Source organism: Ammospiza nelsoni, chromosome 11, assembly GCF_027579445.1.
Source record: "Ammospiza nelsoni isolate bAmmNel1 chromosome 11, bAmmNel1.pri, whole genome shotgun sequence".
NCBI classification, from domain to species: domain Eukaryota; kingdom Metazoa; phylum Chordata; class Aves; order Passeriformes; family Passerellidae; genus Ammospiza; species Ammospiza nelsoni.
The window spans coordinates 6,082,494-6,100,208 of NC_080643.1; the positions used below are offsets into that span (position 1 = coordinate 6,082,494).

A 17,715-nucleotide genomic window follows, 5' to 3' on the forward strand; every position below is an offset into this window, starting at 1 on the left:
CTGCCTGTAGATGCTGGTTTGGCCTTTGCTCAGCAGAGTTTGTGTGCTGGGCAGACAAGGTGGTTTGAGGTTATGAAGCCCACCTGGTGTTTGGCAGTGCTGTTTGAGGTGAGGGTGGGTGAGTGGGGGCTGAGTGTGCTGACAGGCTGTTCCAGCACAGGTAAAACGGGTTTGATCCAAGCTTGTTAGTCAATAGCTGAGTTCATGTGTTGCTGCAGCTGTTCTTAGCACACCTCTGCCCATGTGCTCATGTTACTTCAAGGAGAAAAGTCTGGTAAGCTGGACACAGCATTGCTGAGCTGCACAAAAGCAGCTCTAAAATTGTTAACCTGCTAATTTGAAGTCATTGCATCACACTGTCACTGGCATCAATGAAAGCAGCACTTGCCACTTATCTTCTGGCAAATGCCTATGATTGAGCAGCACAGAGAGGGATTTAAATTGTCATTTCTAGCTTCACTGATGATCTGACACTCTCTGAGCAATCATCCCACCAGATCTCAGAAGATGGAAGTGCAAATCCCACTCAGTCTGTTTGAACCAAGAAGGAAAGTCAATGGAAGCACATCTGAAATAGCTGCAACCACGAGGAGAGGATTAAATAATACAGCCCTCACACAAAAGGATTCAGTTGTGTTTATTTGGACATTAAGAGAATGGGGTTGAATGAAAACGTATGCGGCATCGTTGTCAGCATGTCCAGCATTTTGAGGTGTAGTTTTGTGTGAATATGAAGTGCAGTCTCTGGTTGCAGAATCTTAAATATGATGATACTTTATTTGAAACTTCTCATACAGTAGGGGTGGTACTTTTGGGAGGACTGAAATGTTCACAAATGATTGTCTATGAAGCTGGATTTCATTTTCATACTAGAAAAAGTGCCTTGACATTTTTTATTATTGTTATTGCTTTTATTATTATTTTACTGTTAAGTGCTGAGTGTCTTTGGGCCTTTACTGACTAGAGGGAACTGTAAGAGATTGAGTACATCTGATACTTCCTATGTACAAGATCCAAGCGTGGATTTGAGTGCCTGGCTTCTCTGGTAAGGATCTTGATTCATGTAATGTAAACTTAGAACAACAAAATTAGATTCAGATGCTCCCTTCTTTTTCTTCTTTTTTTTTTTTTGTCCCTGTTGCAGTCCTAAGCCAAATGATTTACTGTGGAATATAGTTGAATTGCTTGTTTTATCTCATAAAACAAATACGCCTTTGTTGCTCTTTTGGGCTGATGTTTTCCTTAGCTTGCAGTTGTGGCTTAGCTATACCCTTCCTTCCCTCTTGGACTTTTTAATTTTTCTCACACCATGCACAGAGCTTGAGTTTTGCCTTCTCTGCTGGCTGATGAAATTGTCTTTGCCATGCCAGAGGAGCCTGCTGCCTAGGCAGTGGAGATACTCTGATAAACCCTTTGCTTTTGTGTTAGGATTGGTGTTTTGTTTTGATACAGTGTGTATCATTTCCCATTTGAAACCACTGTTATTGTATGCTTGGAAAAACCCTCTTACTTGGCATTGGCAAAGGAAGCAGGGTTTAAAAAGGAAAAAAAATCACTTTAATTTAATAAGCAGTATTTCAGGGTTCCTTTTGTTACGTGCTACCTTTTGAACTCTGTAGAGCAGCATGCAGATCTAATCCTCGCTAGCGTCACGGCCTGGGCTGCACAAGTAAACACTTTAAATGGGAGGAAGCACCTGCGCATCGCTATTGTCCCTCTTCTCCCATTAGCAAAGCCTCAGGGCTGACTCTGCTGCAGCCAAACCCTCCAGGCAGTGGGAACCCACAGGCAGAGAGCAAAGCTCCCTGCCCTGGGCTGGAGCAGTGGGAGCAGCTCCTCGGGGGACAGCTGGCCATGGAGGGGCTGCGTGCGGACACCCGCGCACGGCTGGGGTACCGCGCGCTCGCCCATCGCCTCGGCACCATGGGATGCATGGATCACAGGGATCACGGGAGCCTCCAAGGTGGGTCTGGGCAACGTGTGCTCTGCCTGGGACTGTTCTGGGGCTGGGGAGGCTGGTGAGAGCCACACTGCTCTCAACACAACGTTCTGAAATTATCGCTGTCGTCCCGCTCGTTTGTGTAACCGAGTGCTTGACGTTATCGCTTTCCCGTGGAGTTTGTGTTTTCACACCATTCCTTATTGAGGAGCTGGGGAAGTGTGTTATGGGCATAGATATAACCTGCAGCAAGTTTACAAGACGAGGTTTAAAGCTGAAAAAGCTGGTTTGAATAGGAGAGTGCTAAAGGCCAAAATCTCTTTAATTTACCCGGGACAGGTTGGGAAGTGATTTACCATGGCCCAAAAGTATCTGCAAACAGAAATACTGGTACAAAACTTCTTTTGAGCTGGGAAACCAAAACATTAAAAAGTTCATTGATTTGAAGCTAAACTTGGTTAAATTCAACTTAGAAAATACTAGGATGGGTCTTCTGTTTCCATTGCTGTGTTAATGTTGTGGTTTGTGCCTAGTGAGATAGTGGGGAAGCATAGGATTCACTGGATAAAGTACTTAGTGTGATATAGGAAATCTTGTTAAAGTAGCATCACTTTGGGATTTTTAGTTTTTCAGTTTCTATGAGACATTTTGAGGTGGTGTAGTACCTGGGCAGCTGGAACTACATCTTAATTTATTGAGTGCTCATTTATTGACATTTGAGATGCCTTTGATGAGACGTTAGCAATTATTTTATTAATCCTTCTAACATCAGTTTCTATTTAGGAGAAATTGTCTTTGTGCCCTCTAGTGGAAAAACTATTTACTTGAAATCTTCTAAATTGGGTGAAGTTTTTGCAAAGAAAGGTGGAATGTGTGAGGAAAGCCATAGAGGAGCAGAACAAGGCTGGAGAGATGAAGGGTTGCAAGGGGCGGACGTGATCTGCTCTTCCTCTGCTTCAGTCCTCCCAAAGCTGTAATGGTGATGACGTACACAGACTTTGTCAAATACAGAAGATATTATCCAATATTCACATCAGCTGGACTTGGTGAAATTATTCTCAGTATAATTATGAGGAAAATTCAGTCTCAGCAAGCTCAGAAAGCTGGCCAGTCATTAGTGATTGCCATCAATGTTCCCCAGGGATGTCATGGAGAGGGAAAAGCAAAGCCAAGCCCACTGGCTGCAGATAAAATAAATTGAAAATCCCTTCCAGCTGCACCAAGGGGAGCTGGGCATTGCAGCAGGAGGAGAATGGTCACAGTGGCAAGTCTGGAGATGAACCACAGAGTTGGGAGGCTCAGCAAAGGAGGCTGAAGAGGGAATACAGAAGGAGCTGTATTTGGAAATATAAGCCTGAGTGCAAGCAACACATTTTCTGATGCATAGAAGATTTCTGTAAAAAGGATGATCATTAGCTCCTAGTTGCCACGGGAGAAAAATACCTTGATTTGCCTGAAAAAAAATTATTCAAGGTGCAATTGGAGAAGTTTCTTAGTAGGAGGTAATGAAGCAAGAGCAAAAGAAATTGTGAATCTGCTTGACTGGAGGATTTGCAGAGCAGTTAAAGCATTGCCTCTTGCTGATGGTGTGATTTCTCCCCCTCTGCTGCCCTCTGTCCAACCACCCACTACACAGGGTCTATTTCACTCATTACCCTTCCAAGCTGGACTTTTTATTTCTGTTGCTAGAGTTGGTTTCAGGGGCCAGGGGTCAAAACCAGTAGCAGTGCAGTAGGCTATTGCATGACTTTGGGATATAAATTCTGCTCTCAGTGCAGTCATGAAAACTTCAAGCAGGGATGTAGATCACAAGAAGCTGCTGCTGTCCCATTTATCTTCCCTTCTCTGTTTCATTCTGGAGCTGCTCATTCGGGATGCTGTGAGAGCAACAGATGTGAATGTGATGGAGTCCCCACGCCCCCCTCCCATCACTGTCATCCTCCTTTTCCTCGCACTGGACTGCCATTCTTGTTTATTTTGGTTTGAATTACAATTGCAGACTGCCTCTTGCAGTGTTGTTTGTGTGCTGTGTGCCGTGAGTCACTGTTTGTGTTTGCTGCTGTTTGTGTTGCCAGTCCTCTCCCCGTCTCACACTTGCAGCCACAATTCCCCTCCCAGGATCCTGGAGCCTCTTCTGTTCTGAGTCTTCAGCACTCCTGTGAGTGCAGGGAAAAGCAAGCTCTCAGGGAAGATCCAGGATTAGCCTTTTTTTTTTTTTAATTTTCCTTTGTTTTAGCTTTCTTCTGGCATTTTGTAAGAGTCCTTGTCCAAACCAAAAGATTCCTTGAAGATTCCTTCCCTGAGATCTCTGTGCTCAATTAGTCTCTTCTCATATTTCTACCAGGCAGTGAGATCAATACTGTGTTTTCTGGCTTGCAGATTTCAGGAAGGAGGGGTAAATCATGTTAAAAATACCTTTTTTGAAGTTACTGAGGTGCTCATATGCAATTCCAGAACCTGCCATCACAGTGAGGTGTTAATCCCTTCACGTGCTTTATCACTGGGGTGGAGACTACAGCATCCTGCTCAAGATCATAAGTTTGGACCAACAGTTGACCACACTGACCTGAGAGGGGCTGTGGGTGCTCTGGGTGGCTGGGGAAGAGACTCTCCATGCCCTCATGGCCTTGGGTGATCCCTTGTGCTGCTTCTTCTTGCTCCTGGTAAAGTGCCATCATTGCCAGCCAAGAAAATCCCATGGCTCTGTGCCTGGGAAATCTCAATGGTAATGGCTTGCAAGTCACTCTATGGATATATCAAGGAGAAACAGAAAATTTCTTTGTGTCAGGTTAATGGAGCTTCAGCTCACAGAGCTCCATGTGGGAGAATTAACAGTGGGTCTTGAGTCTCTCTCAGGTTGTCCAGAAGCTCAGCAAATGTTTGATTGTGATTCTAGTGTAAAATAGCTGCAAGATTCCTGTGTCTCAATTAGCAGCCTTGGTAGAGAGCAGGCAGATTTTCAGGTAAAAAATGTCCAGTTTGAATTTTTAAGTGTTCTCAGGTGGCCTATAGAATGTAAATGTTTTACTCTATTTGTAATGCAAAACCTTTTAATTATCTCCAATTCATAAATCCTTAGTTTGTTACTTCACTGCTTGTAAGAGAATGCTCATCTTTTAGTGGGTAGTAATCAGTGTCAGAGGAAATGGGGAATAAATGGTGTGTTTTAAATGGTGTCAGTTCCAGAACAGGAATGTATAATTTAAGTCACTTAGATTTAATCATCCTTTAAACACTGAATCCCAGCCTCTGCTGCTTGTCTTCCAAGAAGCTGACAGCTTTTTAATGCCACTATGGCAACACTGGAAAGTTCCTTAAACTGCTCTGGGCTGTGATGTGGCTCTGTACCACATGTATTGGTGAATCCATGGCTGATTCTCTGGATGCAGCTGGATGCAGGGCTTGGTTGGGCTCTGCTTCACCCCCTCCCAGCCCCAATTTTGGAAGTCTCAACTGTTTTACCTTTTTACAGAGCTGTAACAGCTGTTGTAAGTACCACAGCAAATGTAACAGCTGCTGAGGGTGGGATTATGGAGCTGGGGTGTGTAACAGCTAAACATATTCTAGCAATTCAGCAGGTTGAAAAATAAGGCAGATCAAGCTGCGTTCATCATGCTCTGGAGCTGTGTGGTGGGGATGTTTCCTGATAGGGTGAAATTGTGCTGGTTCAGCCTGGGTTCCAGTGCCTGGAAGTGTGAGGCTTTGACCTCATGCATTTCAGCAAGGAGACAGGGCAATGTGGGGTGCAGCAGGTCCTGATCCTGCCTGGGGAGAAGAGCACCAGTGCCCTCGGTGCTTGTGGGGCCCCAGAAGTTGTGACCATTGTGTGTGGGGGCTGCTGACATGCATACAAGACACTTGTATTCACTTCAATGCCAATGTGCAAGATTTCAACCTGCACACGTTGATGCATATATAAATACATGTGCACATATATAAGGCAGACTGCAGGCACTTTAAAAAAGCAGCTGAGAAACCCTGTTTGGGATAATGTGGGATTCTGTCCCCTGGCTGCCTCGCCTTTTCCTGCTCCCTTGGCAGTCTGGCTGCAGATAAAAAAATTTAATGCAATTCTTGCTCCCAACAACTGGTTGATGGCATTAATGGAGTGAGTGGAATTTCACCCATAAAAAAATACATCTGGGCTTGCTGGGGAGTGAGCCCTACAGTCAGAAAGGGTCAGTGGGTTCAGAACTGGCCACCTTTATTTGCAATTGCCTCTTGAGATGGCATTAGAGCTGACTGGCCATCCACGTGGGCAATAGGTAGCTTTTGTTGTGCCCAGCAGTCAAACGGTACAGTCTTAAATTAGAATAGTCTTAAATTAGAAGCTGCCACTTCTACTTAGAATAAACTTTGCATTTCTCTGTGTGTATGAAAACGGGAGCGTTCGGAGCTCGGCGGAACGTGCGGCGGATTTGCCAAGGAGCCCATTAGTGCTGGCTGAGAGCGAGGAGGGGCACTGGGAAGGAACATGTTAATGACCTGGGGCGAGGAGGTGATGTGGGGACATGGAGAGCTCAGGGGACATGGGGACACGGAGTGCTGGGAGCCACCTTGTGCTGCAGGAGCATCCGGCTGTGGCTGCAGCAGCGGCAAACTCAGGAGCGGTGCTTGGTGCTGCTGACACCCAGGGGAGCAGGAGGAGGAGGAGGTTTGGAATATGACCAATATTGCTGGACAGGACATGCCTGAGCTTGTTTGGCCCTTGATGATGAACCAAATAGCGGCACTGTGGTGTTTCACCCCACAGACACTTTGGGCTGGCTGGGTGTGTGGTGTTTCACCCCACAGACACTTTGGGCTGGCTGGGTGCGTGGTGTTTCACCCCAGAGACATCCTTGGCTAGTTGGATTTGTGGTGTTTCACCCAAAGACATCTTTGGCTGGATGGATGTGTGGCGTTTCACCCCACAGACACTTTGGGCTGGCTGGGTGTGTGGCGTTTCACCCCACAGACACTTTTGGCTGGCTGGGCACTGCAGCTGGGCACATGGAGACAAGTCCAGGCCTGCAGGAGCTCTGGTGGTGTGGGATGGAGCTTCTCCCCATAACAGCATCTGCTCCTCAGGTTTCACCTCTGATGGAGAAGCTTTAAGGCGATGGTGAAGGAAAGGAGTCGGTTCTGATGGAGGGTTTGGATCCAGAGCTTTATTCTGGCCCACAGGCCTCTGAATGCAGCAGCAGCTCCAACAGAACTCCCTGAGCCCGTGGTTGCTGTTCCTTTGAACCCTGGGGAGAGGGGCAGTGAAGGGGTAGGGAGCCACCAAGCAGGTACATGAGAGGAGGTGTGATAGCCCAGGAGATGGGTTGAAAACCAGCAAAGGGTGTCAGCCATGGTCTGAGCCCAGCACAGCCCTATGGGAGTGGTGCTGGCTTCACTCAGGCTGCACCTGCTTGGAGCATGGGCAGAACTGGCCCCTCTGGCTTCCAAAAAACCTCTTACAAACACACAGGCTCAGCACCAGTCGTGGTGTGGGCTGGGTCTCCTTCCCAGCAATGCTGCCATGCCACATCTCCCTTTCCCCACACCAAAGCCGCCCTGGATGGGGACAAGAGACCCTCTGTGACCCTATCTGCTGCCATGGGAATGACCCATGTCCATCAGAGCACATCTCAGGTTTCTGTCTTGGGAGATCAGGTGGAGGTGTGGTGGAAAAATCTGGTGGAGAGGGGCACAGGGGTTTATTTTTTATTAGTATTCCATTATTTTAGTAGAGCTTGTCTTGCTGGAGTGGCTCAGACTTTGTGGAGGGATAGAATGTAAGAAAATAAAGGTAGTGCAGAAGGTAATCTCACACCTGAGGAGTTGCAGCTGTGCCAATCACCAAAGATTAGGAACAGGCCTGCCCTTAACAGGCCACAGCTGTTTCCAATTAGAAGATGAGGGCTACAAAAGAGTGGGTTAGGTGGGTGAGGCGAGAGTTGGAGTTGGTTGGTTGTGCTGTGAAGAAGAAGATGTCAGTGCTGTGAGGAAATGACCATGAGAAATCACCAACAAGGTATGGGAGCTTTGCAATATGATGACAAAACTTGGCAGGTGCCACCAGGCTATGCTGCTTTGGCTTTCAGTGGCAGTTTCATCTCAAAAAACTGGGGGATTTGTAGAGTTTGAAAAGATCTTGTAGAGAAATGTGGAGTCTTTTGTCTGTGTCTTTAGAGCTCTCCAGGTTGTATTTAATTTTTAATTGTATTATTTGAAAGATAGAGCACTCTGTAGTGACAGGAGGAACTACAGGTATAATTGGGAGTTTGTTCTGTTCATGTCACCTTGCTTTATACTGCTGAAGGAGTGGTAGAAAGCACATAATTTCCTTGAATTTATTCACTGCTCAGAATTACTCACAGCATAAATTTCTGGGGGGGGAAAAAAACTCAAGCAAACAACTTAGATGTTCATGTAGTTTGTGAGATAAGCTCAAAAAGAAAAAAGAAGCATTTAGTTTACCTCATGCCCACTCCCCCTGAGACTTAAAGCAACAGTGACTGTTGAAGGGCTCTTTGCTCTAGGATTTTCCCAGTTTTGTAATGTAAATGTTCATTTTTCTTGTTTCCTGGGCAAAAAGATGATCTAAAAGCCTTTTCCTTAATAAAAGTTCAAGTTTCTTCTTTATCGCACGACTCCAGGAGCTAGGTTTTTTTAAGGAAAACCATCAGATATGTGTGAAAATCATCAGTGTCGACAGCATTGAAGTCGTTGAGGACAAGTTCAGTGCTGTATTTGCTCAGAACTGAGAGCACTGGGACCAGGGAGGTTGCAGCAGTGTGCTGTGCTGAGCAGCCTGGCTGTTTGAAAGCTCCTGCTGCAAGTGCCTGTGATCGTATTTTGAAGTTTATTTTCTGCTGCACTTGGTGAAACTTTGTTCACTGCACTGTCTGACTTTAAAAGGCAAAATCTTGGAGAAGTGCTAGTAGCTTCCTCAGGGAAACGTGGATTTTGCTCTTGGCAAGCTGTTGATGTCAAAGCTGTAAGTGGAGGTGTGCTGTGAACCTTTGCTATTGAGAGTGTTTGGAGGTTCCTCATTTTCCTGTCTCTGCTGCCATGTGGCTGTCCAGTTGGGTGTCCTGAGCTGTACTGTGGTCACAAAAGCAAGTCCTTCTGCAAGAGGAGGCCAAAGACATTCTGATGGTGGCTGGTGTGTCCTCTCAGGCTGCTTTGCTGGGTGTTTGTACAGGAACGCCCAGTTTCAGCTGAATATCTTTGAATTTATGATTTTGTGAGCTGGACATTGACCTCTCCCTGCTTCATGGTAAAGCATGAGGCTGCCAGGTCCTTTCTTGGTATCACCATGTCCCCCATGCTCAACATCGCTTCCCAGCTGTGCTCTGTGTTGACAGTGACCCTGAGGAAGGTGTGTGGCTCCTGCTCAGGGTTAACCCACACCTACACTCCATCCTCCAGGGTTAACTCACACCTGCACCACTCCATCCTCCTCTTTCCTTTTCAGGTAGTTCAACCTGTGCTAAATCTCAGAGTAGAGTGATCCAGTCTCATACCACAGCTCCTGTGAGCACTAGGAGGGGCCTGAAGAAAGAAGAGGGCAGGGTGATCACACCTGTGTTAGCTGTGCTCATGCTGACAGCTTCTGTCTGTACTTCTGTGTTACCAGCAGCCAGGGACTAGTAATACTGGACTTGTGTCCTCTGCTTTCAGTGTGACTGAGCTGCTTCTGCTCCCCCTGAGACCCAGCTAAATTAAAAGGGCATGTTTACAGGTTGGGAAGACCTGGGGAAATGGCAGATAGGCTAAAAATATCTAATTTACAAGGCAGATATGCTAAAAATGGGCATTTCTGTGGCTAGGCATGCACATCAGCATGCCAGCTCAGCCCAGCTGGCTGGGGGGATGTCAGGCACTGCACAGGCCCTCAGGGGAGCCCTGTCCCCATCCCAGCCCTGTGGCCAGTTTGGCACTGGTGTCTTGCATGGACAGCACATTTATGAGGAGTTGCTGGTTTAGGATTTTCACCTGGGGTGCAGCATGGATGTGTTGTGGGGATCTTGCTGAGCAGTGGGCACAGAGATCCTGCACCTGGGAGAGCAGAGGCTGCTCAGCCAGCTGTGGGTTTGTGTGCTGCTGGCATAAGGAGGCTGTGTGGAAACTGGATCAGATTCTGATGCAAGATTTCTGGCAACTTTTGACCCAGCAGTGCCTGAATCAAATGTGCACTTCCAGCTGTGTGGAAGCAGCCTGCCTTTTTCCTCCTGCCCGTTTTCCTTCCTGATCTGTAAGTTTTCACATCTCCGCTGCAGCAGCTTTGGTTCTATTGCTGGCACTGTTTGGATACTAGAGGAGACTTTTTTTGGCAGTCACTTGAGAGCTGCTCCTTATTTGCCTGAGTTCTGGGTTTACAGTGATGCAAGCAACGTGATACCATTTAGCAGCTCTAATAGAGGTCAAGGTGCTGTTGTCTCAGGTATTGTAAAAATGCCTTGTAAAAGGCTGTACATTATCCAAATGGGCTGCAGAGAAGGTAAGCAAAAGAAGGAATAAACCAGCTGCTCCTTATAGATGTGAAGATGAAGCACAACCAAGCATGCAGGTGTGTTTTGTCAGCACCTGAAATGGGACCCAGCTCTCCTGAGTTTTGATCTAAATGACTTTTTGCCCATATGGGTTGATTCAGAGTTAGTTGCTAAAACAAGCTAAGGCTGTGTGCTCTTTGCTTTATCCCCCTTTGAGTTTAAATGCTATGAAAGGGATCCTGGGTAAAGCTCATCCACTGCTGGGACATCCCTAATCAATTTTCAGGTAAGTTTTTCCCCCTGAAACCTGGCCAGGGAGGAGGTGGGAGCATGCTCAGTGTCCCAGGTATGAGGCAGAGGCCGCACCCTCTGCCAGCAGCTCATCCCTCCCTGCCTGGGGATCCCAAAACTGAGCGGGGCAGGGACAGGAGGCAGCAGGTAAGGAATGCTGAGCACTGCTTGCACTGAGCCTGGGCAGGCCCTGTCTTCTCCCCAAGAAGCAAGGAAGGGGCTTGAGTAAGAGGGAGTGGGTTTGGCAAGTGTTTCTGAAGGTCCGTGCCCCAGGCAGCTGCTGCAGCTCTTTGTTTGCTGCTTCTCCCCATCCTTTGGAGCCACACTGAGAGCTGGGGTGGTTGGGTTTGTTTCTGATGGAATTCCTGCTCTGGGGGCTGTCAGGGTACAGCTTGGCCCATGTCTGCATGCTCAATACCATTATCAGCTTTGGCTTCTGCTAATATTTTTGGAAATTAGGTTTACAAGCTGCAAGTTTTATAAAAAAAAAAAAAATCTGGTGGGTTTTTTTTTTTTTATACTCAATTTCTTGCTTCTCTGAAAATAGTAAAATTCTTGCCCTGGCTGTTGTTAGGTGGCTGCCAGAAAGGGCAGTGCTCTGGTCCTGTCCTGGTGTAGCTAAGAACTTGTGTGTGTTCTTTGCTGCATTGAAAGCCTAAATATTTATGTTACAGTTCTGGTTCCTTGCCATGATCTTTACTTACATATCATTGTGGTTATAGTTCCTAAATGATTTGAACTCTAATAAATAGTTTATTCTGTTTCATATCAACAAGCCAAAATAATAATTGATCTTTCAGGATATAAACTCCTTTTATTACTTGAGGTATTGTTTGCTTTTATGGTTCAAGTTGTTTACAAGGAATTGTTTTTATGCAATATATTTTTCACTTGTGTATTCCAAAAGAATAACAATAAAACATCATTGTGCTCCTGGTTTCCCTTTGAAAAGGCAAAGCAACCCTCCAAGCATGGCTGCTTTCCGTGCTGTAATGGTTCTGTGCTTTTTTACCATTGTGTTCCTTAAATAAAAAGCACAAGATGATCCTGCAGCACAGAAACACAATTGTTCCTGTAAACAGTGTGTGCTCTGGTGTCTGTGGCAAGTCACTAGTTTCTTGTTTATTATTTTATCTTCTTAATGAGAAATCAAGTTGCTGATACTTCCTTGCTTTTTGGAACTAATTGTTCCGTGATTTTAAAAGGCACTTAATGTAATTGGGAGTCATTAACTTCTGATACAATGTGATGTAAATGGAGGAAGTCTCTGTCTGAAGGGCTCTCATGGCACAGTTATCCCAGCAAGGATTGCCCTGGGTGTGTGTTCAGCGAATTCCTTAAATCCGCAGCCTCCTTTGCTTGAGGCAGGGACCAGCCTGTCCATGGGCATTGGAAATTTCTGTTTCCCAGAGCTAAGCAGGGGCTCAGATAGGTGAGAGAACTCACCTGTGACCTGTGTTACTGCCTTGTGCCTGCATGTCCTGGAGATCACCAAGGGGCCGTGGTGGGGGTGGCTGGGAGAGTTTGTTCTGTGCTTTGAAGGGCTGGTGATAAATGTCAGCCCCCTTCACCCCCAGTCATCTTGGTGGGCAATGGAAACAAAGGGCCCAGCTCTGGGGAGAGGAGGGACATGTCCAACAGGTGCCAGAGCTCAGTAAGGGCTGGAAATCCTTCTGGAACATTCACACGTGCTGGAAGGGGCTGTAGGCACTTGAGCTGCAGCAGGACAGGTGGGATGCAAGGGGCTGGGGGCTGAGCTGTGTTAGTGCTGCTGAGATGTGTTTGTGCTGCTGCCCTGCCTGCCCCTGGCCTGGGCAGGAGTGCAGCAGGCAAGTTGTTTTCCTTCACCAGACAGAAGGAGTTGATGTATTTTCATGTCTAAATCTTACCACTAAATAAGTGTGCTGCTCAGTTTGGTAAGCAGACCCCAGCCTAGAAATACTGACTGCTCTCACTTGCTGTGTGCCTGGTGCTCTTTCAGCAGCAGCTTTGTCACAGTCTGTTGGTGACAAAAGCACCTGAGGAGGGCCTGGGCTGGTTTCCCTGTGAGGATCCCAGGGTGCTCTGCTGTTCCTGCACTGCTCTCATGGATGCTGTTCCCAGAGCTGCAGCATGGATGCATTGTGGGCATTTGTGCTCTCCTGACTTCCTGCACCATTCAGGGCGAACTCTGGGTTACCTCACCATCCATCCTAATTAGGTGCTTTTTAAGGCAAAATGTTTCTTTCTTTTCCTTTTCCCCCCCTTCTTTTCTGCCTTGCAGTAGCCCTGCTGCAGCCCAGAGGCTTTGTGCTCCCTCTGCAGAATCTTCTGGCAGCAAAGCTTGAGGGATGTGTCCCTGCTGTAAAACACCCTCAGATCACTTGCAGAAAAGGGAGATTACAATCCCTGCTGTGTTTTGCATGCCACAGCTTGAAACCTTCAAGCCTGGGAGGGTGGGCTGCCCAGCTCCTGTCTTCCAGAGAGAGCCTTGGAGAGGAGAAAGCTGCTGCCTCTTGCTGCTTCCTATCTCCATCTCCAAAACTGTCAATGAGTGTAGTGGCAAAACAAAGCCTGGCAATAAGTGGCCTTCCAAAATTGTGCATTTTCAGTCTTCTGATCTGGCTGCCTTTTGTCTCTGGGCTGTTCTGACCTATTCATGTCAAGAGAGCAAAGAATCTGTGAGGCTCTGATAAATTTGTACAGCCCCTGCATAGTCTAGGAGAAGGTTTAATTTGATCTGACATTTACTAATCTGCCAAGACTTTCAGTGATTTGTTTTCATACCAAGTTGAGTTTTATATCCCATAGAGAAATGGGTAAACATATTACACTGGTAACAACAGCAAGTGTGTGAAGCCAAAAATTTGTATTCAGGCACTTAAATTCCTTTCTGCTTGCTTTTTATGGGGATTTATTCCTCTTGCTAATTGTCAGGTTGCTAATTTCATTCACCTGGTGAAGTGCTGGCAGGTTCTTAGCTGTGAGTTATGTGAGCCATTTTGTTTTGTTTAGTCTTGCATTGCATTCATATTTTCCTAAGGCTGTTGCCTTAACACACTGGCTGTAAAAGTGATTCCAAATATCAGATCGTTTTTCTACCCACCACATGTGACTGGTCTGACAGCAGCTTGTGTATAGATATTCTTGAATTTATGTCCTTAAATGGCTTGCACACAATAGTGGGAAATTCCTTGGTTATTTATGTGTTTCTCACACTTTGTGAGTAAATTAGTGAAACAGTGGAATTCTCCAGTGCATTTTTTGTGTGGTTTGTGTGTTGTTGGTTGGTGGGGTTTTTTTCTCCCTATCAATTTCTTTTACTTCTTTTATATATTTTAGGATACTCTGATTAGGTACTAGTAGAAAACATTTGTGTTTAGATCTGGAATCTGTGTTCAATGAAGTCATGCTAGGAGTTTACTTGAACCCTTAGATTAAAAAAAAAAATAATTTCACAGTTTTAATTGTTGTATCTGGAGCCTAGAGGATGATGATCACTTTTTTGTAAATACTATTCCCTTACAAAAATCCATAGTGATGGCATAAATGTGGCATTGGAAGTCTATGCAGTTGAAAAAATCAGTTGAAAATAAGAGAAAGTTTTCCCTCTAAAGGAAAAAATAAAACCCCAAACCAAGAATGTGCACCCTGTCCTTACACTGCTAATTCTAATTTTGACTTCAAGCTTGAACAATGCCTGACAAAGTAAAGCATAGTGATAGATCTGACTATAGAGATTCCTGAGCATGGGACACCCCAGTAGAATCAGCCACTCTGCTTTCCTAACATCCCCTTTCTGTGGGGAAAGGGCTCCAGCCAGCACAGCCAGCTCCAGGCCCTTGTTTCAAGTCATCAGTGTCCTTGTTTTACTTCCTTCGATTGCATTCCATTAACCTTTAGCTTGCTTGCTCACTGCAAACTGATTTCTGACAAGCTCCTGAGCGAGTTTGGGGTTTCTGGCCCCCTCCACCCCTCTGTGCTCACCATCAGGGCACTCCAGCTTCCAGTGGGTGCTTGGAACTGCTGGCTGAGCTCCTCAGCATCCTCCTCCTCACCTGCTGCACCATCCCTGCCCAGAGCTAGGGAGGGATGCCTGCTTTAAAGCACTGGGGAATGGTTTCCAGCCTGGTAAACCCAACAGCAATCAGGAAGGTGATCTTTCTTTCTGGAATTAGTGAAATGTTAATTGGCTGCCAGTAAACCTGAGTCAGGCACAGCTGCCTGTGGGTTTGGTTTGGTTTAAAAACTATTTGGGATGAAATCTGTTGACAGCTTAAAGCTGTGTAGTGCTTTTTAATTTGTTTAAATTTCCATATTCTCACCCTGAGTAAGTTGGCAGAAGGTCTGGGATGCTCACCAACCATGTTACTCAGGTTTTGGTATCAGCACATTAACTGCACACTTGGCACTTTACAATTGCAATGGCTTTGTGTTAAGCAATTCTTTTGATAATAATCAGAGATTCTGATGAATTAAGAGATTAATTAATCATATCTGGGTTCTTTCTTAGGGTTTAAAAATTATTACCAAGTTTTGAAGACAAAAGGTTTTTTAGACAGGCAGCTTGATTTTTAGAGGGACTTCTAATAGCTAACAGTATTGAAACTGTAGGGAAAGTCTGAGCCACTCTTTACAGCAAATCCTCATTCTTCATTATGATTTTTTGCTATGTATAACTCATACTTAAAAAAAAATAAATCACTACTTTTTATTTTCTCTCCTGCCAGGGAGATTATTGTCCATTTTGTCAAATGCTGTGAAAGTGGGTAGGAAAGGTGGCTCTGAGTAGAACTGTCTGCTCTTAGCAGTGGTTCTGCTGGCTGTCCAGAGTGACAGAGAAGTTTGTCTGTCCATTTTGGGGAACACAGCTTACCTTTGCCCAAATGTAATGGTGAGTGTGGCATTAGTGGGGAATGGTGCTGAAAGCCAGGGTGCTCTGCAGTCAGGTGGAGCAGGCTTTGCAAGACATTCACAAAGCCAGTGTTGGTAAATACATTTAAATACATTAATTGTCAGTATTTGGGACTGTAAATGGGAAAAGATGGTGAACTAAAGGGGAGTCCTCCCTTAATTTCAGCTACTGCTGCTCTTTAGTTTTATGGTCCCTGAAACACATTCCTCCCCTTAACTCCTCTTATTTTGTGGGGCTGTGGCTCATCCACAGAGTGCAGAGGCATCAGCAGAGAACTGCTTAATGTAGTAAAGACTTTTTTCCCTCCCTTTCTTTTTATCTCCATCTCCCTTTTTTTTTTTTTTTTTTTAATGACCTGGCCAGTGCAGTAAAGAGTTTGATTCTGAAAGCCTTAAAAATGCTGGTTCAGGCCCAATTGCCTTTATATGCCAAGGTTAAGTATGATGTAGGCTTTAAATGTGTCAGAAGAAGCTTATACATGCATAGCTTGCTTTATGTCTTCAAATATTTGACATATGCAAAAAAAAAAAAAAAGCTGTAACTCTTTGCTCACTGAGATGCTTTTAAAAGAAGCTAAAAAAAAAAGAGATGCTTTGGTTGCTTTTGCCCTGCTGAATGTTACCTCATTAACTCAACTTGATATTCATCATTAGGCAGTGCAGTTGGCAGAGTTCATCCCCTCTTCACCCAGGCAGGAGGGACCTGGGCAATTAATGCCAAAGTGGATGTTTGAGTGGTTTTTGGAGAAGGCCTTCTGCAAAGGAGCAGGTTTTTTACATGAAATATCATCTTGCTATCCTGACCAGGAGGCTGTTTGTTTAATGGCCAAGAACATCACAGGGTTCTTAGTTCTCCTGCCCAGAGTTCATTGTCCAGGGATTTAGCATCTTTGTTAACTGTTTGCTGAACAAAGGTGATTTTAGTGCTGTATATTAAGAGACTGCAGACTGGCACAGCTGGGAGAGTGATCTGGGACATGTCTGTTATTGTGAAAAGTCTCTTTAAATATCTTACTCATCTTTTCTATACAAAAGTACCTTCTTTTGTGTTCTTTTTGTTCAAGCAATTGGGAGATTAAGTTCTTATTAGTCCACTCTTGAACAGCTACGGATTAAAAAAGGCTTCTTTATTACAGCTCTGTTGTAATTTTGCAAGTAATGCATTGTCAGGAAATCGAATACATTTTTTTTACCAGAGTGGATAATTAACCACTGAAGCAATTTATCAAAAGTTACCCAGTGGGTTCCCTGTCATGGAAGGTGTTAAGTCAAGCATTGATGTATAGGGAAATGCTCTAGTTAAAGCAGAAGCCAGGGAGGAATTGATGGATATGATGTGGCCTGTGTTACAGGGGGAGATGGGAATAGATCATCTCCGAATCCCTCGAGGCTATAAATCCATATAGATCTGTTACCTATAAATACTGATAGGAGATGAGATCTGGATGTGTAAAATGTCTCTAATTTCCCTGAGTGACAGTGGTGCCACATTGAGGCATTGTCCTGGTCCCAGCACGGTGTCACCTTGAGAATTAGTGGGTGATTTAATGAGCACTCCTGGGTGGCTGCCCCTGTGTGTGCTCACCAAAGGGAGCCTGCCTTAGCTGCACAGAGGGGAGATCAGGGGCTCAGAGACCAGGATGGCACTGCAGAAAAGATTTCACAGTGAGAACTGTGCTCCTCCGCTGTTGGCAAAAAACCCCTCCAAACTGAAATAAAGAATACCTATTTGTTTTGGGCTTTTTTTTCCCTAAGGAAAGGTGTCAGTGTTGAGGAGTTTTTTATATATATATATATATATATATATATATGTGTGTGTGTATGTGTATATATGTATGTATATGTGTGTGAATATAGATGAGATAGATATATATCATATATATGATATATCAGATCTATATATAAACATATAACATATGTATAAACATATAAAAACATATATATAATATAAGCTACATCATCTATATAACATATATATAGAGCATATAACATATATCATCTATATGAAACATATATATATATATATATATATATATACACCAAATTGATTTTTTTTCTCTGTGCTTTTTTTTGTTGAATGCATTTGCTTGCTCACTTTCCTTAATAGGAGAAAACCTTGGAGACTTT

The 17,715-nt window shown here is 44.8% G+C and overlaps 1 protein-coding gene across 1 annotated transcript in view; it reads left to right on the forward strand.

Moving 5' to 3' along the window:
• Nucleotides 1–1,781: 1,781 nt before the first annotated feature.
• Nucleotides 1,782–17,715, forward strand: part of MAGI1 (membrane associated guanylate kinase, WW and PDZ domain containing 1) — a 285,127-nt gene continuing 269,193 nt past the window's right edge. The window contains exon 1 of the mRNA XM_059479804.1: nucleotides 1,782–1,963. Within this exon, the coding sequence (XP_059335787.1) occupies nucleotides 1,855–1,963 (109 nt within the window). The 5' untranslated portion in view covers nucleotides 1,782–1,854. The remainder of the gene's footprint in view (nucleotides 1,964–17,715) is intronic.